General features: G+C 45.3%; 1 protein-coding gene and 1 pseudogene across 1 annotated transcript; both read left to right on the forward strand.

Moving 5' to 3' along the window:
- Positions 1-4,703: 4,703 nt before the first annotated feature.
- Positions 4,704-16,766, forward strand: LOC134011255 (chymotrypsin-like elastase family member 3B). The gene is made up of 9 exons (XM_062450801.1): positions 4,704-4,777; positions 4,815-4,943; positions 5,170-5,258; positions 14,219-14,316; positions 14,520-14,648; positions 14,747-14,883; positions 15,748-15,890; positions 16,175-16,327; positions 16,652-16,766. The coding sequence occupies exons 2-9, from the start codon at positions 4,901-4,903 to the stop codon at positions 16,667-16,669; spliced, it is 810 nt and encodes a 269-aa protein (XP_062306785.1). The 5' UTR covers positions 4,704-4,777; positions 4,815-4,900; the 3' UTR covers positions 16,670-16,766.
- Positions 16,767-22,720: 5,954 nt separating this feature from the next.
- The window catches only part of LOC134011368 (sodium-dependent phosphate transport protein 2B-like), a 7,919-nt pseudogene continuing 5,536 nt past the window's right edge, over positions 22,721-25,103 (forward strand).

Here is a 25,103-nt window from a genome sequence, read left to right on the forward strand (position 1 = left end):
AGGGAGACTATGCGTCCAGAGATCCGGTCACGCACAGACCCACGCTGACGAAGTGGAGAGAGGAGCAGTCACGGGAGAGCTCGCACGCCACCGACCGAAAGAAAATGTCAAACAATCGCCACGTTTGCGTTGCCCTCCGCAAGACGCCAAACCCGGGAACACACTCTCCCGCATAGATATACTGTTCACACAGATGAAGGAGAACACACTATCTCACACACACATGCCTACACACACACACACACACACACACGCACACACACACACACACAGATTAGCCAAACCCTCCTTATCCCAGCTGGGGTGTGTGTAGTGTTTGGTCAGCTGTCCATTTGTGGGAACTGTAATCAGACGTTGCGTTGGAGAGAAGGGACTCCGAACACATTTACAACCTCCATGTGCTAGCAGAGCGTCGAAACACACATTTGACATTGCAATTGAGATGCAACGTTGTTTCTGCTGCTCTGCACGGTGTGATACGGCGGTTGAGAAGTTCTGGATGCACTGTAGTTGATATATTGTTGTTGTAAACCCTGGTAGCTGAGATGTGGTCACTCTGCACTGTGCCTGGTAAATACAGACCGTTCCTTGACTCCGACCAGCGCAACACTGTCGGAGCTGTGAACTGGAATCGTCTGCTGTACATTCGGCACGCACTAATTGCATGTGGCTTTGGGTAACGGTGTCTGCTGGATGAATCAAATGTAATTAAGTGTAATGGTGAGCCGGGGCGCGGGATGTGTCGGGTTTGTTGACACAGCAGATTAGGGAGGGGAGGCAGTCACACCTAGAGCCTGAGTTCTCCTCCTAGTCCGGGGAGACGTGACACAGGGAGACGGAGGGAAGGGAGGAGGGAGGGAGGCTGGGGGGGGGGGGGGCGAGGGTGAGAGAGAGAGACCAATACTAAGAAGCAGAGAGCGAGAGAGGCAGAGAGAGGCAGAAAGGAACGGAGAGAGGGAGCGAGGCAGACACAGGCAGATAGATAGAGGCAGAGAAAGGCAGAGAGAGGCAGAGAGAGGCACAGGAGCAGTAAGACAGAGAGGAAGAGATAGACATACAGAGAGAGGACATACAGAGAGAGAGAGAGACAGAGAGTGGACTGAGCATGGCGTTAAGACAGTATGTCATCCTGGTTTCCGCTCGTTCACTCAAGGACCTTCGCCCTCGGAGGAAGAGGATGGATGGAGACAGAGGGATGAGAGACGGAGGGGGGGGGAGAGGGATGCATGATGGAGAGACAGAGGGGAGGAGGGAGGATGGATGGATGAGAGAGGGATGGGTGGAGAAACAGAGGGGAGGGAAGGAGGGGGGGATGGATGGATGAGAGAGAGAGAGAGAGAGAGAGAGAGAGAGAGGGATGGGTGGAGAAACAGAGGGGAGGGAAGGAGGGGGGGATGGATGGATGAGAGAGAGAGAGAGAGAGAGAGAGAGAGAGAGAGAGAGAGAGAGAGAGAGAGAGAGAGAGAGAGAGAGAGAGAGAGAGAGAGAGAGAGAGAGATGAGAGAGAGAGAGAGAGAGAGAGAGAGAGAGAGAGAGAGGGATGGGTGGAGAAACAGAGGGGAGGGAAGGAGGAGGGGATGGATGAGAGAGAGAGGGATGGGTGGAGGGCAGAAGCAGGAAGCCTGGCTGCTCTGAGGTTGTCCATCACACGTGCTGCTTCCTGTGAGCTCTGCTGGCGGCCATCCCTCCGTCCCGTGTGTTTAATGTGTGTGCGGACGCTCATATTTCACCTGCAGGTTATGGGCTCCAGGAGGAGCCGGTTCCATGGATCACTGCAGGGCTGGACTGCAGCCCTGCAGACGGAGAGAGACTTGGGCAAGGCCACCCTGACACCCTGTCACCCTCTCAGACCGATCGATGCCCCCCCCCCCCCCCCCAACACCAATGTCAACAACCTGTTCCATATTTCTCCCGCCGCGGCGGCCTCACCGCTCCATCACTGCGGTGGTCCCGTCGCTCCTCACCCCTCCATCACTGGACACGTCTCCCTCCGCTGGGTGCCTCTGGAGTGGTTCCAATGTGCTCTCTCTTAGGATCTCTCTCTTTGTGTTCGCTCCTGTCTCTTTCTCCCTCCCCCCTCTCTCCCTCTCTCTCTCTCTCTCTCTGCCTCAGTAGGGCTCTCCTGGTAGCATGTTACATATCCTCGTCGCTAGGTTAGTGTTAAGCCTCGAGCTTCCTGATTGGAGAGGACAGCCAATGATACAATGATTAGCCACCGGTAAGCTCGCTAGCGTTTAGCCCTTATTACACAGACTTCCCTCTGAAGCCAGAGTCTTCAGATCTGCTCGTTCCAATTTAGCCTCACAGTAACCAGGTGGCCTTGCTCCAGAGAGACAGAGGAGAAAGAGAGAGAGGGACAGACCGAGAGACAGAGAGAGAGACATAGAGAGAGACAGAGAGAGAGACAGAGAGAGAGACAGAGACAGAGAGAGAGACATAGAGAGAGACAGAGAGAGAGACAGAGAGAGAGACAGAGAGAATGAGTCCCCCAGAAGGGGAGGGGGAGGTGGAAGAGGAGAGGAAGGATTGTTTAATTAATTGTATATTATACCGTGTAATTGATTTGAAGATGAGACGAAACACTAGGAACGCTGGAGATGATCTGACTGCAGATGGACACGTTGGTCCAGAGGGGACGAGGAGGGAGAGCAGAGATGGTGTTGAGTTTGTGGATGATGTGGGAAGCCCTCCCCTCATCCCTTGGCTGGCCAAACTCATCCATCATCGCGAACCCAATCACATGTAACTGTGTACGAATTAAAAAGAACACGCAGACTGTCTGAAGGCTGAGATGTACTCGTTAATTCCCCGCCGTGAGGGTGCCCACATGACACATTCACACGCACATTAACTCGACCTGGACAAATAGGATCTCCACTGTCCTTAGTCTCTCTTGTCAAATACAATTCCAATCAGTCATCTTGGAGGGATTCCGTGTGTGAGCCCGACACACACACACACACACCCACACCCACCCACACACACAAATCTCTCCCTTGAGTGAAACTGTGTTATTTTATGAACTAATTACAGGCTGCCGCTGGCACGCATTAATTATTTACTATTTTCAGGCCTTATATTAATGACTCAGATTCTTCACCCAGAACCGGATGTTCCCCAGTTCACCTGACAGCCCAGTTAAACGTGATTTATGTGTGAAAAACCTCTCCATTTGTCTACGTTCCCACTGTCTTCAAGCTCGAAACGCCGGGTTCCTGACATGTATGAAACCCTTTGCACATATACCTGGTCGTAAACTCAGAAGGCTCATGCCAGATGATTCATCTCTGTCCTAAAACCTGAGTGGACAGGGGAGAACGACGACCCATTACGCTCCTTGAAAACGTTTGATTTACGAAGCATCGCTGAAGGTTGTTTTAACGCAGAATATAAGAACTTCTCGAGGAGATGGATACATTGAAGTGGATACGGCGCGCGAGTTTTGCCGGTGGACAGAAACTGCTACTGGTCTGTCTGAAGGTGTGTTCACATTCACACACAAAGATGTACCCACATTCTCAAGCATACACAAGTTTCAAGGTGCACAGAACAACACAAGGTCAGACTGGGCACTGACATTTTTGCAAGCAAAGCAACCTGGCATAACATAACATATAAGTACTAAGAACCTATATTACATCTGTGAGGAGCTCAAATAGAATAGAAATAAAATAAAATAATAATAAACCTCCACAGATCGCCACACATTCACACAACCCTATGTGCATGCAAACACATACACCCACACACACACACAAGCAAAAACTCATGAGGGAGCCATCATGACTCATAAGCCAGGATCCTACTTACGGGCTGAGGAAAGTCCTTTCTAGCTAGCTGGTTCCTACCCACTCTGATGATCAGATTAACTAGTACCCATCCCTCACTAGCATGTAATGTAAACACGCTACATGTCTCATAAATCAGCACTCCAAATCACTGGCATGGAGAATTATTATAACACAGTGGAAGAAAACAAGACAATCCTTTTAGCTGGTTGGGCTAACGTTGATTCGCTCTGCTTCTTTTAGGGGGGGATTTATGGATGTGTGCTGTCTCTTCCTGGGAGTTCCTGGTTCTCCCCCAGGGAGCCTCGGAGTCTGTCTGGGAGAGAGAGGCGTGAAGAATGGGCTCCAGGCTGAACATAAGTGGGGCCCCGGTCTCCATGTCCCTCCTTTTATTTATTAAAGGAGGAGAAAGTTGTTATAGAACTGTTTCTCTTGAATGCAACCCAAGCATATCGAGTTCCGCGGTCAGGGGAAGAAAATGTACTTCTCGCCGTCAGCTGCATGCTAACAGCTGACGACACTAAGCCCAACACTCAATCTCTCTCTCCTTCTCTCTCTCTCTCTCTCTCTCTCTCTCTCTCTCTCTCTCTCTCTTCTCTCTCTCCTCTCTCTCTCTCTCTCTCTCTCTCTCTCTCTCTCTCTCTCTCTCTCTCTCCCCTGTTCTCTGTCTCTCACAATCACTGGCTTTCATTCGCGGGAGTTTTCGCTCTCCCTGTCTCCTTTCTTCCTGAGAACAGTCTGTTCTGTTCAGTTATGTACAGTCAGCGTTCTTTATTGCCAAAGGTAGATATTCCCACCCACCCTCCCCCACCACCTCACCCTCTCCCATCTCCTCCTCACCCACCCGCACCTCCTGAAGGCTGGGCTGGGGGGGGGGGGGGGGGGGGTTCTGCAGCATGTGGTGTACAGGAAGTTCTTCCCAGGCCCATTGCAGCAGGTCTGATAAGATGAGCAGGGGACAGAGGGAAGTATGACATGGAGACAGGCAGGTACAATAGACGGGCATGGAGACAGACAGACAGGCAGACAGACAGGCAGACTAACAAGTCAGGCAGGCAGAGGGTATAAAAGGTGTGTTCCGAAGAGCAGAGCTGCAAACCCCTATTGACAACATGTTGCACAGACTGTCCCTGCTGTTACTGCTGGCTGCATATGGTGAGTAGAGCTTCTCACACCTGGTTACACACTTGGAGACACACCTGCTACACACACCAGATGTTTGTTTTTTAGCATGTCTGTGTGACATAGGTTTTGTTGTGTGTGCATGCGTGCGTGTTTTTAGCATGTCCATGCCTGTTTGGTGTGTGTGCATGCATTTGGCATGTTTTTAGCGTGCATCCGTGTGTGTGTTTTTAGCATGTCCATGCGGTGTGTGTTCCAGCGCACGGATGTGGAAAGCCAGCCGTGGAGCCGTCCACTAGCAGGGTGGTGAATGGAGTGGACGCAACACCTCATAGCTGGCCCTGGCAGGTCAGCAACCTTCCGCCCCTCTCCGCCCCCCTCCGCCAACATCCTCTCACACTCCTCACCCTCCGCCTCACTCATCCCCCACCTCTCTATAGTCACACCAGTGCAAGTCTCAAGTTTATTTAAATGTGTGTCAACAGTCATGTTACAGATACATAGGAATTATTTGGTACCTTTCCTCGTGACAGTTTTCTGTTTAAACCTGTAATAAATCCTCTAAACCTATAATTGGTGAGGTGACAGGTAGCATGTTGACATTACATTTGTAACGTGAATATTTGATCCCGTTCGTGTGAGCCCCTTTATTCCAAAGCAGTTTCCATCAAAACATACAGAATTTACACTAGCCACAGCCCTGCCCCCCTTGTTTTCTCTGGTTTTACCCTGCCCTGGCGTTTCCCTGTGTCATTGTCTGCACCTGTCTTGTTGATTGCTGTGGTGTTCTGCTCTCGTTAGTGTTATCGTGTCCACCTGTAGCGGGGTTTGCTCGTTTAAGATTAGCAATACTTAATTTATAATAAAGTATGTAGTTCTTGGGGCACCACCTCTTATTGTTAAAGGGATAGAGGAAACCTTATTGAATAATATTTAAATAATAGCCTTCGTAATAATCAGTCTAATCTTAAAGTTGTGAATTCTATGAAAGTAGAGCAGATCAGATAACGTGAGTGATACGCGAATATTATACACAATGATTTATTTAGGAGAATGTAATTATAATGAACAAATACCAGATAAGTTATGGGTTAGTCAGAATAGTGCAGTGGCTGGATGCAAATGAGGGCGAGCAACACAATGGCTGTGTAGAGCGTGTAAAGGGGGAAGGGAGAGAGAGAGAGGGGTAGAGGGGGACAGGTAGGCCTTTGTGGTAACAATGGACGAGCAAGGGCAACTGACTTAGCGAGGGTTAAGCTAACTCATTTGTAAAATACAATCAAACATCAACAATTTAATCACAACATGCCAATATGTCACAGGTAAGAAATATTGCAAATCGTAGTTACTTTTGTCGGTTTGAAGAAAGGTAGAGTCAATGGTTTCGTTATCGTCCAACGAAAATAGAACAACGGAATCTTTGGCCAAAGTTCCGGGCGCTCAGTGAATTTGCAGGTTGAGAGGAATAGTTTAGAAATGTAGCTAGCACTTCAGTTTAATCCTACGAACAAGCGGGGGTGATTGTACGTTTGGGGGTTTTATACTCCAAAGGAAAAGGGGGGGTCCCCGTGAAGGTGACCTCTTTCATTGGTCAGTTTCCCCCCACCTGGGCGTCGTCCTGAGATCTGCCTAGGTGTGAAGTAGCTGTACCTTTTGAGTTCCGTTATTTCAACTGTCCATGGAATGCTCAAACTTCAGAATATAACAATACAACATTCGTAAATGGTTTTGTTAGTATGGTACAATCATTTTGATATCCAGATTGGCTGACTTAACTATACTTGAAGGGAAGTTATAATCAAACCTCAATTAAACAACGTTCTAAGTAAATGGGAAAAACACACATTATAACACATCAACTACTGTCATTGAAATAGTGTCCATGAGCCATGTAGTCCTTGAGAATATGTTTGTAAATCCTTTAAGAAAGTTATTCCTTGTAAATCCTTTGTTCTGATACTGTGGGCCGTGTGGCCTCTGTATCTGACCCCATGCTGGGTCAGAAGCTTTGAAGCTTCTCCTCTGGGAGAAGGGCAAAGGGGGAAGACCCTTTCCTTGTCGGGGTAGGAGAAGGTGTGATGGTACCGTGCTTTGTCTGTGGACTGTGCTACATATCCCCCTGCTGGCAACGTCCGATGATTCGACGTCGTCGGGCTGTTGGCACGTAAGAAGAGCAGAGAACAGACAAACACGACAGTACGATAGCATTTCTACTGGACACATTGGCATGAGTGGACTCTAAACAATGTAGGAATCAATGGGGCTAACTTGGGTCCTATTACTAAATTTCTCTGGGCTAAGGTTCTATGCCTAAAAATGAAAGGAAATAAAAGGAAAAAGGAAAGGGAAAGAAAGGAGAAAGATTAAAATAAAATGATAGGAGTGGGAGTGGGCTTTGACTTCCTGGAGTCATAAACCTCATTTGTCAGGGGCCAGGGTAGTTTGGTTATGAGGCGTTGTAGCCTATTATTTTGACAGTACCTCAAGGTCATTCATGTTGGGTTTTCTGGTAACAGATTAAAAAATTTGATAGATTGGTGGAGCCATATTTGTCTCATGACAGTATTTTCCTATTATTTTTGGTTTAAAGGAACATTCATTCTTGAACTTTGAGGCATTTTGGCTAAGGCACCTGTTGTGCACTTGTTTCGTCAGCAGTTTGACAGGGTCAGGTTGCTGGTATAAGGCCAGGCCAGGCCTCTGTGCATGGCCTGTTGTCCCCGCGAGTAGTGATGGTTTCTTCCGGGGGTTGTGCCAGCTTGTTGCAGCTGGGGTGCTTCTTCTGGGATGCTTCGTGGCCATAGTAGGTCTTCCTACTTTCTGCACTCTCATCCAGTTGGCATCATATGACTTCTTTTGGACCTGTGATGCTTCTCGTCTCAGGTGGGTTTCTGATGGCACCCGACGGTCATGGCGTTGTGTTGATTTTGTTTGAATCTTGTGTCTTGATGGGTGAGTGGCGTAGCTCTGGGGCGGTCTGGAGCGGCCATCTAACTCATGGATTCGGTCCTCTTCTGAGAGATGTGGATCAGACGTGGAATCTCCCCCCCCTTCCACTGTGAAGACTGTGTTTTGGACTTCAGGGTGAGGCAGTGGATAGGGCTTCTCGACGTTGGTCCACATCTGGTTTCGTTTGAAGTCAATGAGGGGTTCCAGTCTGTTGAGTAGATCGTGTCCAATCAGCAGCTTTTCGGTCTCAAGCGGTGAGACATGGATGGGGTGGATTAGGGACATTTCCCCAAACGTTAGCTTCAAGTACAGCGTTTCTGTGACTGGAGCTTTGTTTTGGGTGAAGCTTGTGATGTTGAATTCACTATCTTCACTTTTAATCCATCTTCTGTTTGACCTGGCTATTCCTTTTAGCTGAGCGGCCAAGGTGGGTGCAATCAGGCAGATTTCTGCACCCGTGTCCAGCAATCCTTCGCAGGGCACTTCATCTTCAAGTGTGATGGGGACATAGCTTCGGTTAGCTCTTCCTTTTCTGGAAAGCTCACCCAGAAATGTGTGTAACTGTGGGGCTTGTTTGTGTGTTGTTGTTTCTGGAGGTCGTCTTCTTGTGGGTTTGTGGTGTTTTCGGGTCCTGTTCCCTTTCTTCCATCCAATGGGGAGCATTTGAGGTGTGTTTTCCGTGTTGGGGCCTTCTAGTCATGCTGGGTCTGACGGATGTCGTCCAGGGCTGTTGTGTTCGTTTTTGTACGGTGTGGGTCTTGTTGAGTGGTTTCTTGCGTGATAGGAGTGTTGTTTGTATTCATAGTTGTTGTCGGGTTGTCTGTTGTAATTGTTTTGATATTGTTCGGGTCTTGTTGAGTGGTCTCGTGCATAATAGGAGGGTTGCTTGCAGGCGGGTCTGGGTTCGTAGGGTCTCTGGAGTTCTCTTCCTTCTAGTTGTAGGTGTGAGTCTGATTCCACCACATGGACATTTGAGTCTTGGGATCGATTGTTGTTCGCCCATGATTTATATGCCATGTCCCTCAGCTGCAGAGCCGTCATGGTTTCCTGGTTCGCGAAGGTCGTCATGAAGGGTTTTATGGATTGGGAGAGGTTGTTGATGAACACTGACTTGAACATGGGAGTTTCTTCTCCTCCGGGTTGGTTTTCTGTTGCGAAATAGGCTTTCCGGAGCCTCTCATAGAATGTCTTTGGGTTTTCGTTGGCCTTTTGTTTTGTGTGCAGGGCGATAGTGCAGCAGGAGCCTTTACTTTCTGAGTGCCAAGCCTTGAGGGTCCGGCAAGCCATGTCATAGCTGTGGCGTTCTCCAGCAGGTTGCCTGTCAAGCAGGGCTCTGATTGAGCTGGAAGAGGTGTTCTTCAACAGGTACAGCTTGTCCGCGTCTGTAGCTGTAGGCAGGCGTTCGAGATTAGAGTTCAGTTGTTCTAGATACATCTCAATGCTCTGAGTGGGATTGTCTGGATCGAACTTCTCTATGTTCCTGCTAATTTTCAATAGCAGATCTAGTGACACTGCTGGTGGCAGGTCATGCATTTCCCATGCATTTTGTGGATAGGCTGAACGTGAGGGTTCATCATGGTCATCCCATCTGTTTGGGGCTGTGGTCTGACCGCGACGTTCAGGTTGGAATTGTAGCTCCATTTTCTGGTCATACAGTCTTCTGCTCTGCTGTTCCACATCTTCTGTTCTCCTCATCCTTCGTGGATTCGTGTCAGCTTGGTACAGAGATTGGCTGGGAGGGGATGTATCCCTATATGGTCTTCTTGTTTCGTATTCTGAGTGGAGCGGTGCTTCAGGTGATTGCAGCTGTCTTGGGTTTTGGTTTCTTGAATGCCGATCTACTTCTCTGTCGTCTCTTCCCCACCTTCGGTTGGTGTCGGGGTCTTCTGTGGACTGGATTGTGGCGTTCGCCTTGTTCAGCTTACGAATGGTAGATAGCAGTTCATTTCTTGTTTCCTGTAACTCCCCCTTCATTGTCTCCCTGTCAGCTGTGATGTGTGAGAGATCTTGGTCCAGGTGTTGGAATTTTGTGTAGAGAGTGTGCCATTCTTCTTTTTGGTGGTCGTAGTCTGCTACTTTTTCATTAGCTTCATCCAACATCTTAATAGTGTTTTCCATGAGGGCGGTTGAGTCCTTTTTGCTTTTCTGAACCCCCTGCATTTCTTCTTTTAGGTCTCCCAGTTCCGTAGCGAGTTCCTTGTTCTCCTGTTGAAGTGTTTCCCGGATATCTCGTTCAGTTTCTTTCGCCTTGAGGGCATCCCTGAGGGTTGTTTTCTGTTCCATTAGCTGTTGTCTAGCTCTGTCCAGTTCTCCAGTCAGGTCACTGGTTTCTTGTTCCATTAGCTCCCGTCGGTCCTGTTCCTTTTCCTTTTCTTTGAGGGCATCTTTGAGGGTTATTTCCTTTTCCATTAGTTGTGTCTTAGCTCTTTCCAGTTCTCTTTGTGCCATTTGCTCCCGTCGGTCCTGTTCCTTTTCTTTTTCTTTGAGGGCATCTTTGAGGGTTATTTCCTGTTGTATTAGCTGTGTTTCCTGTTCCGTTAGCTGTGCTTTAGCTCTATCTAGTTCAACAGCCAGGTCGCTGGTTTCCTGTTCCAATCGTTTCCTGTGCTCTTGTTCTCTTTGTGCCGCCTTGAGAGCATCCTCTCGATCCTGGAGAGCCTGTGTCCATTGTGTGTTGACTTTTGTTATTGATAACCTGAGTAGTGCAGCATAGTTGAGACCGAGGCTGGATAGGCATTTGACAATTTGGGATTTGCTCAATATTTGGCCTACATTTTCTATGACCACTTCTTGAGTTTTCCTGGTGATCATATCGGAATTTAGATCGGTCAGCGTTTCCACATATCTTGGGTTTTCTTTTTCGGATAGGTGGACAATCAGTTTCTCAGCTTCCGTGAGGTGAGACATGTTTGGTTCGGCTACTGGAAGTTATTAACACAATGCTATTGTGATAATTGTTGATAGGCACTTTAGTTTTGTAGTGGTTCTCTTTTTGGCAGCAATATATATACTTTTCTTTTCCTTTTTTTTTTTTTGTTTACCAACTTAATATTAAAATTAAAATCAGAAGTCAATATTCAAAGATTAACAATCAAAAACTGAGATTAATATTCAGAAATTAAAATCAATATTAAAGTCACCATCCAGGATCAAAGATTCAGAAAATAAATAAAATTGTTTACCAAATTAATATTAAGGTTAAAATCAGAAGTCAATATTCAAAGATTAACAATCAAAAACTGAGATTAATATCCAGAAATTAAAATTAATATTAAAGTCACCACCCAGGATCAAAGATTTAAAAAAAAAAAAATTGTTTATCAAATCAATACTAAAATTAAAATCAGAAGTTAATATTCAAAGATTAACAATCAAAAACTGAGATTAATATTCAGAAATTAAAATTAATATTGAAGTCACCTTCCAGGATCAAAGATTCAAACAAATTATTTATTCTTGTAGGCCTATATTAAATCTTAATTTCAGTAATCTTGTTATAGTATCTATAAACGATTAGAGAATTTAGATTGAGTAGCTGTTGATTTGTTTTAGCCTAAACTGGACTGAGAAAGTACAATGTATTTAAATACTATAGCACATTAAGTTAGCCGGTTTAGCTTGTAGAATCAAACAGATAATGAACTAAATTGTTGCTGCATCTATAATGTAGCTTTAAATTGGGCAAGGGTTTTACATTCACCTCGAATTGAATGCGAAACAGTGAAGCTTCTTTTCGAAAAGCTAGTTTATCAATTTCGGAATTGTTTAACAATATTGTGGCAGTACAGGCTGCGTTGTTCGGCTACTTCCAAACAAAAGTCCTTTTGGACTGATCGCAGATAGAGTGGGCAAACTAAAAATAATACACTTTACGTTTAATTATTATTTAGCGATTGTTGTTAAAGTTGTATATTGATGAGGGATAAATAGGATTACAGTTCAGTATGGTCAACAACGCCGATATTCTGACAACTTCCACTTTTAAGTGCGCGGAATGAAAATCAAATTACAGGTCTTTGTTCACGAAAGGTAACTATTTCCGGTTAAGCAACAATAAAGGTCCTTAAATAAGCAGCTTCTCCTGTCTCAATAATTATTTTACTGTTACTTTACTGATTCTAGAGGTTGAGTGTTTACATTAATGTTGAATTATATGCAAAACAAAGTGAAGCTTTTCCGAAAAGCTAAGTTAATCAATTTACCAATTGTTTAACAAGGTAGAAGCATATAGCTTAATGTAGAGAGCTGCGTAGTCTCCTTCAAAATCAAAGTCCTTTTGGACTGATCAATGTCTGTTATCTACCTCTAACTAGACAATGGCAACTTATCAGTTGCTTGGTTGATTTACTCAACCCAAATGGCCAACACTACTATAATACACCTTTCCGAAGCGTGTATGGTACCAAAATAGTAGTGTTGTGACTCTATAAAAAGGTTCTTACGCCTTCATGTAGAAGCGCTGCCTTTGTTTCACAAGATGAAATGAGACGGGTCGCAGTGTCACTGCGCACGCGCGTACCTCCGCTCAAGTCTAGCTTTTCCGAAGCTAGTTAGTTACACACAAATAGCCAATTGTTCACGACAAAGCCAATTCAATGAGTACACAGCACAGTATTCAAACAGTGTTTAAAACCGTAGCTATCTGGGGGAATAGTTAAATACAACGGAGCGTTAATTTAACCAAAAGGGTGGGAGGGTGGGTTTCAGACGGAAAATGTATCTCCGTTATAGATCGCTCATTTCAATCTGTTTCAAAGCCTGTCACGGGGCTCCAATATGTAGCGGGGTTTGCTCGTTTAAGATTAGCAATACTTAATTTATAATAAAGTATGTAGTTCTTGGGGCACCACCTCTTATTGTTAAAGGGATAGAGGAAACCTTATTGAATAATATTTAAATAATAGCCTTCGTAATAATCAGTCTAATCTTAAAGTTGTGAATTCTATGAAAGTAGAGCAGATCAGATAACGTGAGTGATACGCGAATATTATACACAATGATTTATTTAGGAGAATGTAATTATAATGAACAAATACCAGATAAGTTATGGGTTAGTCAGAATAGTGCAGTGGCTGGATGCAAATGAGGGCGAGCAACACAATGGCTGTGTAGAGCGTGTAAAGGGGGAAGGGAGAGAGAGAGAGGGGTAGAGGGGGACAGGTAGGCCTTTGTGGTAACAATGGACGAGCAAGGGCAACTGACTTAGCGAGGGTTAAGCTAACTCATTTGTAAAATACAATCAAACATCAACAATTTAATCACAACATGCCAATATGTCACAGGTAAGAAATATTGCAAATCGTAGTTACTTTTGTCGGTTTGAAGAAAGGTAGAGTCAATGGTTTCGTTATCGTCCAACGAAAATAGAACAACGGAATCTTTGGCCAAAGTTCCGGGCGCTCAGTGAATTTGCAGGTTGAGAGGAATAGTTTAGAAATGTAGCTAGCACTTCAGTTTAATCCTACGAACAAGCGGGGGTGATTGTACGTTTGGGGGTTTTATACTCCAAAGGAAAAGGGGGGGTCCCCGTGAAGGTGACCTCTTTCATTGGTCAGTTTCCCCCCACCTGGGCGTCGTCCTGAGATCTGCCTAGGTGTGAAGTAGCTGTACCTTTTGAGTTCCGTTATTTCAACTGTCCATGGAATGCTCAAACTTCAGAATATAACAATACAACATTCGTAAATGGTTTTGTTAGTATGGTACAATCATTTTGATATCCAGATTGGCTGACTTAACTATACTTGAAGGGAAGTTATAATCAAACCTCAATTAAACAACGTTCTAAGTAAATGGGAAAAACACACATTATAACACATCAACTACTGTCATTGAAATAGTGTCCATGAGCCATGTAGTCCTTGAGAATATGTTTGTAAATCCTTTAAGAAAGTTATTCCTTGTAAATCCTTTGTTCTGATACTGTGGGCCGTGTGGCCTCTGTATCTGACCCCATGCTGGGTCAGAAGCTTTGAAGCTTCTCCTCTGGGAGAAGGGCAAAGGGGGAAGACCCTTTCCTTGTCGGGGTAGGAGAAGGTGTGATGGTACCGTGCTTTGTCTGTGGACTGTGCTACACACCTGTGTCTTGTTAAGTTCTGTGTATTTCAGTTCCTGTTTTTGTGTCCAGTCTTTGCCTTGTCTTTGCCTATGTTACTCTGAGTATCCTGCCTGTATCCCCGTTCACAAATAAAACCCTTGTTTGGAACCCCGCCTGCCGGTCTCTCCTGCGTTGGGGTCCTACCCCAACGCTCTGTGACACTGGGCTTAAAAAAAAAACCCTGTAATGCCTGTGTTTTGTTTGGGATCAACTTGAAGACGTTTCTGTAGTTTCTCTGGTGTTTACTGAGGTGTCGTGTGTTCAGATCTCCCTCCAGGTGAAGCATGGCAGCAGGTACCACCACACCTGTGGAGGAACTCTGGTCGGCCCTCGCTGGGTCCTGACCGCCGGACACTGCATATGGTACGACCCAGAACACACACAGAATGGTCCGACCCAGACAGAAATGGTATGAGCCACGGTGGACAGACAGGAATGGTGCGACCCAGAGGAGACAGACGGGATACTCTACTAATGAGATCTTAGGAAAAGAGACTCAACAGAACAGCGTTTCAATCGTCTCGTTAACTGTACCCCCCGCCCCCCCCCCCTCCCTTGCCCCCCAGGCCTGGAGACGTCTACCGCGTGGTGATGGGGGAGCATGACATGACCCTGCAGGAGGGCTCAGAGCAGACCAGGGAGCTGCTACGCATCGTGGTCCATCCCAGCTGGAACATCGACTGTGTGGCCTGCGGGTGAGACCACAGCACGCGCAGCTATCTCACCACTTACCCCCCCCCCCACGTGAATGCCACCTGAATGCCGTGTGTTCGTGCGCTGTGCCGAATCCCAGGAACGACCTGGCCCTGCTCAAACTGGACAAGGCCCCTGCGATGACAGAGCAGGTGGGCGTGGCTTGTCTCCCGGAGGCGGGCGAGATCCCTGCCCACGCGGCGCCCTGCTTCATCACCGGCTGGGGAAACCTCTACAGTACGTCTCTCTCTCTCTCTCTCTCTCTCTCTCTCTCTCTCTCTCTCTCTCTCTCTCTCTCTCTCTCTCTCTCTCTCTCTCTCTCTCTCTCTCTCTCTCTCACATCCTTTCCTCTATCACTCCATCTTTTCCACCTCTCTGTTATTAGATCATATCCTCCTCTCTGCCCCTGCTCTGGTGAACACATCCTCTCCTCCCTGAGCCAGGAGGGCCAGTTGGTAGATGCTAGACCTTGCTGTAACTCACATAGGCACACCGCATGGCTGTTATTTCAAAATATGAATGCGTTCATTAAGCTCAGTAGCATTTTATTCAATGCCACTTACAAAGAGGCGGGAATTCAAACCTGAGACCTATAGGCAATCAAGTGAGCTATATCCAGTGATTGTCTAGGTCAGGGGTCCCCAAACTATGGCCCGTGGGCCTAATACGGCCCGCCAACGCATTTGGACCAGCCCCAATGCCAGACTTTCTTTTTTTATATATATATAAAAATAAAAAAAATGTACCTTTTGATTTCAATAGCAATGAACATGAAAAAAGGTAATTACGATAGTAATAATGCTCTTTTAATAGGCTATATATCCCTTGACATGTACGGATGTACAGTGCATAACAAAATAATTAACTAATCTCGCATAATTAATCAATTTAAAATCATAAAATCTCCACAATAATACTGGTAGTCACTCCAGCAGTCCGGCCCATGTCATTTTCTGTTACAGACCAACCCGGCCCCACATTAAAGAAAGGAAAAATGATCTGGCCCTCGCAGAAAAAAGTTTGGGGACCTCTGGTCTAGGTGGTCAGGCTGTGTGTGTGTGTGAACCGTGAGGTGTGTGTGTGCCCCCCCCCCCCCCCCAGCCCACGGGCCCATGCCAGACCGTCTCCAGCAGGCTATGCTCCCGGTGGTGGAACACAGTGTGTGCAGCCGCAGCGACTGGTGGGGCATCAACGTGAAAAACACCATGATCTGTGCTGGAGGAGACGAGATCTCGGGATGCAATGTGAGGACAACGCACTTCCACCTGTTGCTAGAACAATATATGTATTGTAGCAAGTATGCCATCAGTAGATAAGCCTGTGAGGATCTCACTACACACACTAGGAACAGTTAGCAGTATTAGCATGTGTGTGTGCTAAATACAGCTGGTGTAGTATTGCTAATTCTGTCCTAGCAAAGGTCATCACTATCTCTTCTCTCCCGTCCTCTGTTTCCCTTTCTTTCTTTCTTTCTCTCTCGCTCTCTTCCCCCCCCCCCCCCCCCCCCCGCCCACCGCCTCCTCCCCAGGGTGATTCCGGAGGCCCTCTGAACTGTAAGGGTTCGGATGGACTTTGGTATGTCCAGGGAGTCACCAGCTTTGTGTCGTCACGTACCTGCAACGAGGTGAAGAAGCCAACCGTGTTCACACGCACCTCCGCCTTCACGGACTGGCTCAGCGACGTGAGTCACCCCGCACGGCCACCGTGAACTTTCACCTCATGAACCTTCCCACAGTCGCTAATGAGCTGATGAACACAAATGAGACTGAGAATTTATTTCACCCTTCTCTCTCTCTCTCTCTCTTTCTTGTCTTCCTCTCCTGTATCTCTCTCCCCCTCCCTCCTCTCTCTCACTCTCCCCTCTTTCTCTCACTTTCCCTCTATATTTCACAGTTCCCCCTATGATGTTTTTAATGGTGTTACTTATGTTCTCCCGCTGTGATTCTTTATTACTCTGCAACTCTACTGAATGTGTTCGTGAACAAACCTGTGCTTGTCTCTCCAGACCATGCTCCGCTACTGAAGAGCAAGATGGATGCCGACAGTGGGAAGATGATATCCCATTGGGAACCGTTTTTACAGGACAATTTTTCTCAATAAACATATTCTCATATACAGTAACTATCTTGTCATTATTTGAGTGTATTATATCGTTATATAATAATATAACCGTTTATGAACTATGCCCTTATTGTTTATGATGTGATATGATTCACACAGTGAATCCTGGCCTAGTCCTGTCTAAATAAGTTGTGATTGAGAGTCGCTGATTTAAAATGTCCAGTCACACAGATAAGCCCATAATTGCTCCTCCAAACGGTGAATATTACAGCAGACTGAAACTCTACCGTCAGCGTTCTTTCGAATCCACGTTCTTTCCCGTCTGGAGATAAGAAAATGGCCACAGCTCTGAGAGGTCACGGCTTCATTTCTCATCTTCCTTCGGGAAATAAATAACTACCGGTCCATACCGAGCGCTTTGAAGGCAGTGTTACCGATCAATCACCGACGAGGCCGTTACCCGCGCGGTGTCAGCTTGTGCGACCCTGCAGTGGCCGTGCGCTGAGAGGCGAGTCGGCGAAAGGCGGGAGGAAGCCGTTTGGAGCAGATAAATTGGTGTTGATGGCTAACCTTGACTTTAAAATTGCAACCATTCGCCGTTGAGTTGGATCAAACGGGGGCGATGTGAAAAGTAGTCCCCTCCCTCGTTTTTAAAGCGATTCGTTTATTTAGGTTTCTCAGCCATTATATTGATTTCTAAAACGTTCTCCACAAGTCAGCGGTTTTCTGGCATATCCTATGATCACGACCTAAGCTCCTGTTTATGTCGCGTTTAACCTTGTCCCCTATAATTTGTCTTGGTGCTGAGACTGTCGACCAAGGGGCTACTGTAATTGCTCGTAATAAAGCTTTGGCTTGTCGGCCTAACGTTTTATCTGCATTAAAACCACAACATATAGATCTCTCATCCTACAACTGTAGTCACAGCAAAACTGAGACATTTAGGAAACCGTCATCACATTGCGGGATGTGATACAGATTGGACGTGAAGGTCTCTCCACCCTGGGATGTGTGTGTGCTGAATGAGCTGACCACAAACATGAAGCCAGCAGTATTGGTCTGCTTGGAAAATGGCAGACTTCTTCGACAGAAAGAGAATAGCTCTTTGTGTGTGTCTGTGTATGTATGATTGTGTAGAAGTGTGGAGTCTGCAAATGTGTGTGTGCATGTGTAAATGAATAAAATTGTCGTTTCTGCAAACGTTTGTGTGTGTGTTTGTGTGTAGTATATCTACATCCTTGTCTGTGCTCCATATCCTCACTAACTGGTCACATCTGGTATATTCGCTGATTTGAATTCCAGTATATTGTGTGGTAGTTGGTGCCCTCTGCTGGTCAGTATAGCTCAGATGATGGACACTCCCAAAGGTGTGGCAAAGAAACCCCACCCCGCTAAACACTGCATCTGTCTCTGATGTCATTCATCTCTGATCAAGCCAGTATACTCATACCCATACTCATCCAGTATAAACTAGCACTCTCAGAAACAACCTTCCGTCTAGATATCTCTTTCTGGAGGAGAGCATCCCCTCGCTGAATTGTTCCTCCGGAGGTTTCTCTAGCCTATATTTCTACTCTGAGAGTTTGAGGGATTTCCTCATCTTCTCTGAGGGTTTAGGTGAGTTAAAGGTGCTGATCTGTGGGCATCGGAGAAGCATGCTGTGACACTGCTTGTAAATGCTATCTCATTTGATATGAACAAGCTGCCAAACTGGCAATTGAACTCGGACTTGCCGATGTGTCATTTTCCAAAGTCGTCGTCCCCCTGGTTTGATAGTGACCTTGACACAACTTCACTCTCTGACACACAGAACTAGTTAAGACGAGTTCCCAGCAGCTGAGAGTTTATGGTTCTGGGCCCAGCCCAGCTAGGATCCTCCTCCTGAGAGACTACCGTCGAGCTGAACTCACTGACCCGGGAGATAAGCAGCTCGACTGAAAGGCCCCAACAACAATCATTAGCTCTAACTTTGCTGCCATAACCGACCCGTCAAGAATGTCGCTTCACGCCAGAGACTCTGAGATGGATGAAGCAATACGGGTTCTTGGAGATCCTTGGGGCTTCGGAGACGCTTATCTGCGTGGTTACACATGTTGGCAAGACATACTTTGATCCAATGTCCACGTTGTGTTGTTGAAAATCATTGATTGCTCCTATCTCCTTTTTTAATCCGGAGTGGGTGGAGGACATTGGCGGCAGATTTGAGGGTAAAGGTTGTGATCCGGTAAGACACGGCGCAGTGAGATGCTCTCCACATGGGCAACGATGGGTTTAGTCGTGGTCAATGTGTAACTGTGAGTTGTGTGCGGTCCCGTCACCTTGGAAACCATCCCTGGGTGGTAGATGTGACAGGTGTGAAGGACTCTTGTGTTTGTGTGTGTAAGCGGGGCAAACATTCAAGGCCACTTCTCACTACCAGGATGGCCTGGGAATCTAATCCGCTGATGTCAGGAAACCATCACAAGGCATGAGGTTGTAAGTGTTGATATCCTACAGAGACCCAGGTTTATGTCCCCTTCAGTGGACAGGGTTAGTAACTTTGCAACCAGACTGTATTTCTTTCTTTGGACCAGTTAACCCTTGTGTTATCTTCGGGTCGTTCTGACCCATCAGTCATTGTGACCCACCGTCGTATTGCGACAACTTTACCGCATACAAAAACAAAGTGAAGCATTTTCTTTTAACCGTTGGGCTGTCTCAGACCCCCCACATTGCGAAGGTTAAAAGAAAATTATTTTTATTTGTTTTTGTATTGGGTAAAATTGGGTAAACACAACGATGGTTCGTTATGAACCTTTGGGTCATGTGACCCGAAGGCAGCACGAGGGTTAAGAGGAAAACCTGGGCTTACTGATGATGTCACGAAAGCAAATGACCTCAGGAATAGTTGTGTAATTCTAGTTAGTTACTTGAGTCGCATAACTTAATAAGTTAACAACTAAGAAATTGTTGTTTTCTTTATATGTATGTTCCTTCAAATATGTCTATATGTCAATTAACCAAACCCAAAAACTTATGTTAGGAGGGAGGAGTGGCATTCCTGCATGAGCATAGAGGTCAAAGGTCAAGCGCGTAAAATTCCATCTGACCCAAGACACAAGTCACTTTGCTGTGTTGTACCTGCCTTTGGTTGCTATTCTTAGTTTAGGTTATTCTCAGCTGACAGGTGAATTATGTAATGTTATTAACGTATAACTTTTTAATTTATTTCATATTTAGCATTCATGAGAAAATGGGCAGGAGGGGGTGTGGTGGGGGGAGGAGTGGGGTAGAGGGAGAGGGGAAGAGAGGAGGTGGGCATAGGGGGTGAGAGGGGAGAGCGGGGTATATTGAGGAGGAGTAGGAGGAGGAGGAATGAGTCTTCCAAACCCAATGAAAGGACTGTAGATGTTTTTCCTGACCAGGTTTCAAAGGGTGAGTGAGAAAGCCTTGTCGAAGGGCACAACATTCCGACCCCGAGCACCAGATATAACTATATATACTATAACTAATATATAACTAATATATAACTATATCAGTAAATGTGATCAGCACATATCTGCACAGAAGCATAAAGTTTTGTTGCTTTATCTACAAGGCGTTATCAACCATTTCTGATAAGCAAGACTAATAATTAAGTCTGGTTTTATAGCTTAATAGTTAATAACGCTGCATCTTTGAGGGTCTTTGGGAGTGATTGTATTTTATCAACGGCTAATTAATTTTCTTACTTAATTCTTTGATTTATTCTTAAATGATTTCTTATTTATAATCATTCATAATCCTCAAAGACCTGCACACCTCGAGGACCCTGAGGCGTGCGTGGAAGATTGTGGCTGACTCCTCCCACCCTGGACACACTCTGTTTCAGCCACTCCCCTCCGGCAGAAGGCTGCGGTCCATCAGGACCAAAACCTCACGCCATAAGAACAGTTTCTTTCCTTCCGCAACTAGCCTTATTAGCAAGGCTCCAAACTGACACTCTGTCACTTTACCTCATACACCTGTCACTTGAACACATTCAGTATTATGTTTTATTTTATATTATTTTATTCTATATTATTTTATTCTATATTATTTTATTCTATATTATTTTATTTTATCGTATTTTATATTATATTGTATAGCTCTGCCAGTATTTTGTTGAACATTTTCTACATTTTATCTTGTTATATATTTTTTATTTTATTGTATTTTATATTATATTGTATAGCTCTGCCAGTATTGTGTTGTACATTTTCTACATTTTATCTTGTTTATTATGTTTACCGTATGCACCTGCCCACCAAAGTAAATTTGTTGTTTGTTACCATTTACTTGCCTATTAAACACTATTCTTACTCTGATTCTGAAACCACTTATTTAACCAGTGAGGCGGACTGAATGTCTGGTATGGTCTGTTTTGTGGGTCGTAGGGCAATCTTTTTAGCATGTGTTCATGTTTAGGATTTAAAAGTGAAGGTAGGCCATGTGAACATGGGGAGATCATCTCCACACAGGAAGGGTTGTGTGATACCCCAACTGAGCACTGACAGGGTTGGAATCATGCATCTATATGTTCAGTATGACATGCCAATATCAGCACCTGTACATGTACTGACACAGGACCAAGTGTGTACTCTAGGACAACTAGTGTAGCATTATCCTGTATGGTACTGTATTGGTTGGATTCTGTTTATTCAGCATTCAGTGACCAGTGACCATTGTCACTGTTTTTTTAAGTTTGTCATAACACAGTGAACCCATTAACACAACATTGTAATTGCTTTATTGTGGCCAAATAGGGAATTGTTTACTCAGTCAAAAAGTGAATATCCTTATCTTTTTCCATGAAGCTATATTGATAAGAGTATATGGTGTATGTGTATTTGGTTGTGTGTGTTTGTGTTGGAGTCAGCTTGACTTTGTGTGTTTGCAAGCATGCCTTTGTGCAGGGCTGGACTGGGACTGAACAATGGCCCTGGCATTTTTGCTCAGACCGGCCCACCACAATCGGTCGGACTCTGAGCCACTGCATCTGACACAAGAAACAGAGGGGGAGGGATGGAGAATGTTAAGAGATGTGATTGGGCCAGCCCAGTGTCAGTATGGAAAATGAACCAATGGGCCGCTGTCCCTGCTTTATGGGCCGGTCGTTGGCCAATTTAAAGTTGATTAAAAACAAAATGCAAAAAAACAAATCATATCATATCGGCCACAAGTGCGCAGATTACCAGTCCAGGCCTGCCTTTGTGTGTGTTTGTGTAATAGGTTACAAGAGTCCCACACACCCTAATACCAGACAGGGGATAAGTTACACGTTTGATTATTTTAGTCAAACATTTGGAAATCTCGGGGAACGAGGATCTGCTATCACAAAATACGTGTGAACCGTATGGAACACTGTCTATTGAACGTTGAAATGCATGACGTTCCACTTGCAACCACAAGAGGGCACCAATCATCATAAACTATCTGCAGGTGCGAAGTCACCTTGGTGGCGGACCTTCTATAGATAGTAGCTTCTGCAAGTCTGTTTCCAACCAATACACTGAAGCCTTGTATGGTGAATTAGGAATGAAAGTGATGGAAAACTGAAGAGTATTCACCAATATGCGCTTTAAACAGTGAACATGTATAGACAAAACATGTATTGAAAGCATAAAGACATCTTATCAATATTTCTTGATAACTTATCAATTCATGATTTTTATGTTGTTTTGTGAAAAAACAAATTATTCCTAAACTATTTGGGGGGGTTAACACGTGCCTCTGAAAACTACTGACCTTCGAAAACCTATTTTTTTCCTTCAAATTGACGTGGAATCTTAAGGGCACATCATTATAGATTCAACGTGTTATACTTTTTTTGTTAAGGCTACTGGTCAAATGATGCCTGTTCCTGTACGAACTTTGAACAGGGACGATCGGATTTTACCGGCCCAGAGCTATATAAACCGCCACTAGACTTCATGCAGGTAGCACAGGTGAACTACCCTCCTCCCAGTTAAGGAATTCTGCATAGACTGACAGACACAACACTGCAGGTGCGTAAACTGTCAACTTTATCCTTGAAACTACACTATGATTTCGCTACAGAACAGGTAAGAGTTAATACCTGACCAACACATTATGTTAACCTTTTCCCTTCAAAATATTAAAACACTATGTTAACTAACTATCTGAACTTACTCGGTGTTAATTATCATTGAATTGCGTAAAAGTGTAGCCTATTCAATGGTCCAATTGTTTTGTTTTGTGTGGGGGATGCTGCAAGCTGTGGTGTGGACATCTGTTGAAACGCATATCTATTTAGCTTAATCACGGAGGGTTCGCAAGTTTTTACTAATAATAGTCTTAAAAAGTCTAATCATGATGACAAGTACGATAGTGCAAACGGGAACTGCGAAACGGTCTGAAAGCATGGTCTTAGGAGAAGTTTGCGTTGGAGGATGTCAAAATAACTTGAGAAGCATTCACATAAAGAGGAGCTGTGGAGTCTGTCAGTCAATGTCTCCTGCTTCTCGTGAACAGGTCATGGCCCCACGCCCGGAAGTTGGGGAGGACTCCTCTCATAAACTTGGTAAGTGAATATCATTTATTATTATAATTGAGGGACATTTACAAAGCGAAGAAGTGATGGGGATTCAAACCTCTCGACTATCCCCCATCTACAATCCTTGATTTCACCTCTCCACCCTCCTCTCTCCACCCTCCTTTCTCTCCTCTCCAGAAAGCAAAAAACCAGGGACCAGATTTCTGTTGTTTTAACAGCATGCACGTCTGATCTTTAATTCTCTGCTATACTGAAATTACTATTCTAACTTGTAATAACTTTAAGTAACTTGTCAGAAGTACATAGCTCTAACAAATAGTGCAAATAGAGCCAAACCACGCCTCTTAATGGTGTCCACTCGCATCCTTCCACCCCTCAGAGGATGACAGTGCTACAGCAAGGCAGTTAGCGGTTCTTCCGGCATATTCCACGGTGGATCTGGTGTCGAAGGAGACGGAAGGGGCAGAGGATCCCTGGGACCTTCCAGAGCTGAAAGACACAGGGGTGAAGTGGTCAGGTGAGCAGACCATCCACCTGTCTGGCCCCAGCCCTGGACCAACGCCTAAAATAAACACACAAAAGAAAACTGCATTGAAAACGTATAAACAATGTATTTGTTTATACATACAACTGTACAAACTGTTTAGCAGATCATTTGTATTCAAAGCTGCATAGGGTGGGATAGAGGGGGATTTGAACCTAGGACCTCTTGATCTGCAGTCAAATAGCCTCTCTCTCCTCTCTCTCTCTCTCTCTCTCCCCTCTCCCTCTCTCACCTCTCTCCTCTCTCTCTCTCTCTCTCTCCCTCTCTCTCTCTCTCTCTCTCTCTCTCTCTCTCTCTCTCTCTCTCTCCCTCTCCCTCTCCCTCTCCTCTCCTCTCCCTCTCCCTCTCCCTCTCCCTCCCTCTCCCTCTCCCTCTCCCTCTCCTCTCCTCTCCCTTCTCTCTCTCTCTCTCTCTCTCTCATCTCTATCTCTCTCTCTCTCTCTCTCTCTCTCTCTCTCTCACTCTCTCTCTCTCTCTCTCTCTCTCTCTCTCTCTCATCTCTCTCTCTCTCTCTCTCTCTCTCTCTCTCTCTCTCTCTCTCCGTCCCCGAGCAGAGTTGGACACGAAGGGCAAGGTGTTGCGGGTGCTCACTGCCGTGGTGAAGCTGGTATTGCTGGTGGGATTCCTCTACATGTTCGTCTGCTCTCTGGACGTGCTCAGCTCTGCCTTCCAGCTGGTTGGTGGTAAGGCAAATCAATCAAGTAATTAGCTAGCCAATCAATGAATCAATCCAACATCTTCGTTTACCACAGCACATTCAAGACAAGACAATGCAATTCTGTCTGATAGACAATCGAGCGATGCAGTCTATTATTAAAAAAGCACATGGGTAAAGCGACAGGAAAAGGCCAGGGTCAAGATTTCTGGGACAATTAAAATGGGACAGTTATTAAAATGGGGTGTCAACCAACATCTGAGAAATACCCACAGTATGTCTCAACGACAGTAACACTGTTCCATGTCACATGCTGTGCAGTGTGTTTTGATCACTAGTGACACATGTTCATAAAATAGCCTGTATGAGTTATATGAGCTAATACTGATGTGAACGACTCATAAACACTCCCTGGATGACTCATTAGAATCATTCTCATCGTCCTCAGGCAGATTTGCTCACACATCTTGGGATGAAAAAGATGTACTTAAAGTAGACTTAAGTACTACATACTTACATATATTAAAGTTAGCAGTACATAAATGTACAAAATCGGTACATTTTAAGTACACTTCCAATTCACGTGTGGAAAAGATAAATGTCAGTCAAATGTTCAAAACCTCTCATGTAATAGTTTAGATTCGATCTCAGTATGGTGTGTCCACAGGGAAGGTGGCTGGGGA

The sequence above is a fragment of the Osmerus eperlanus genome, chromosome 24 (genome assembly GCF_963692335.1).
Source record: "Osmerus eperlanus chromosome 24, fOsmEpe2.1, whole genome shotgun sequence".
NCBI lineage: Eukaryota > Metazoa > Chordata > Actinopteri > Osmeriformes > Osmeridae > Osmerus > Osmerus eperlanus.

Excerpts from the sequence above, each read along its gene's own strand:
- LOC134011255 (XM_062450801.1), top strand. The coding sequence starts at position 4,901 with ATGTTGCACAGACTGTCCCTGCTGTTACTGCTGGCTGCATATG. Across the intron at positions 5,259-14,218 it reads CTCATAGCTGGCCCTGGCAG|ATCTCCCTCCAGGTGAAGCA; the intron begins GTCAGCAACCTT and ends TCGTGTGTTCAG. Across the intron at positions 14,649-14,746 it reads ATCGACTGTGTGGCCTGCGG|GAACGACCTGGCCCTGCTCA; the intron begins GTGAGACCACAG and ends GCCGAATCCCAG.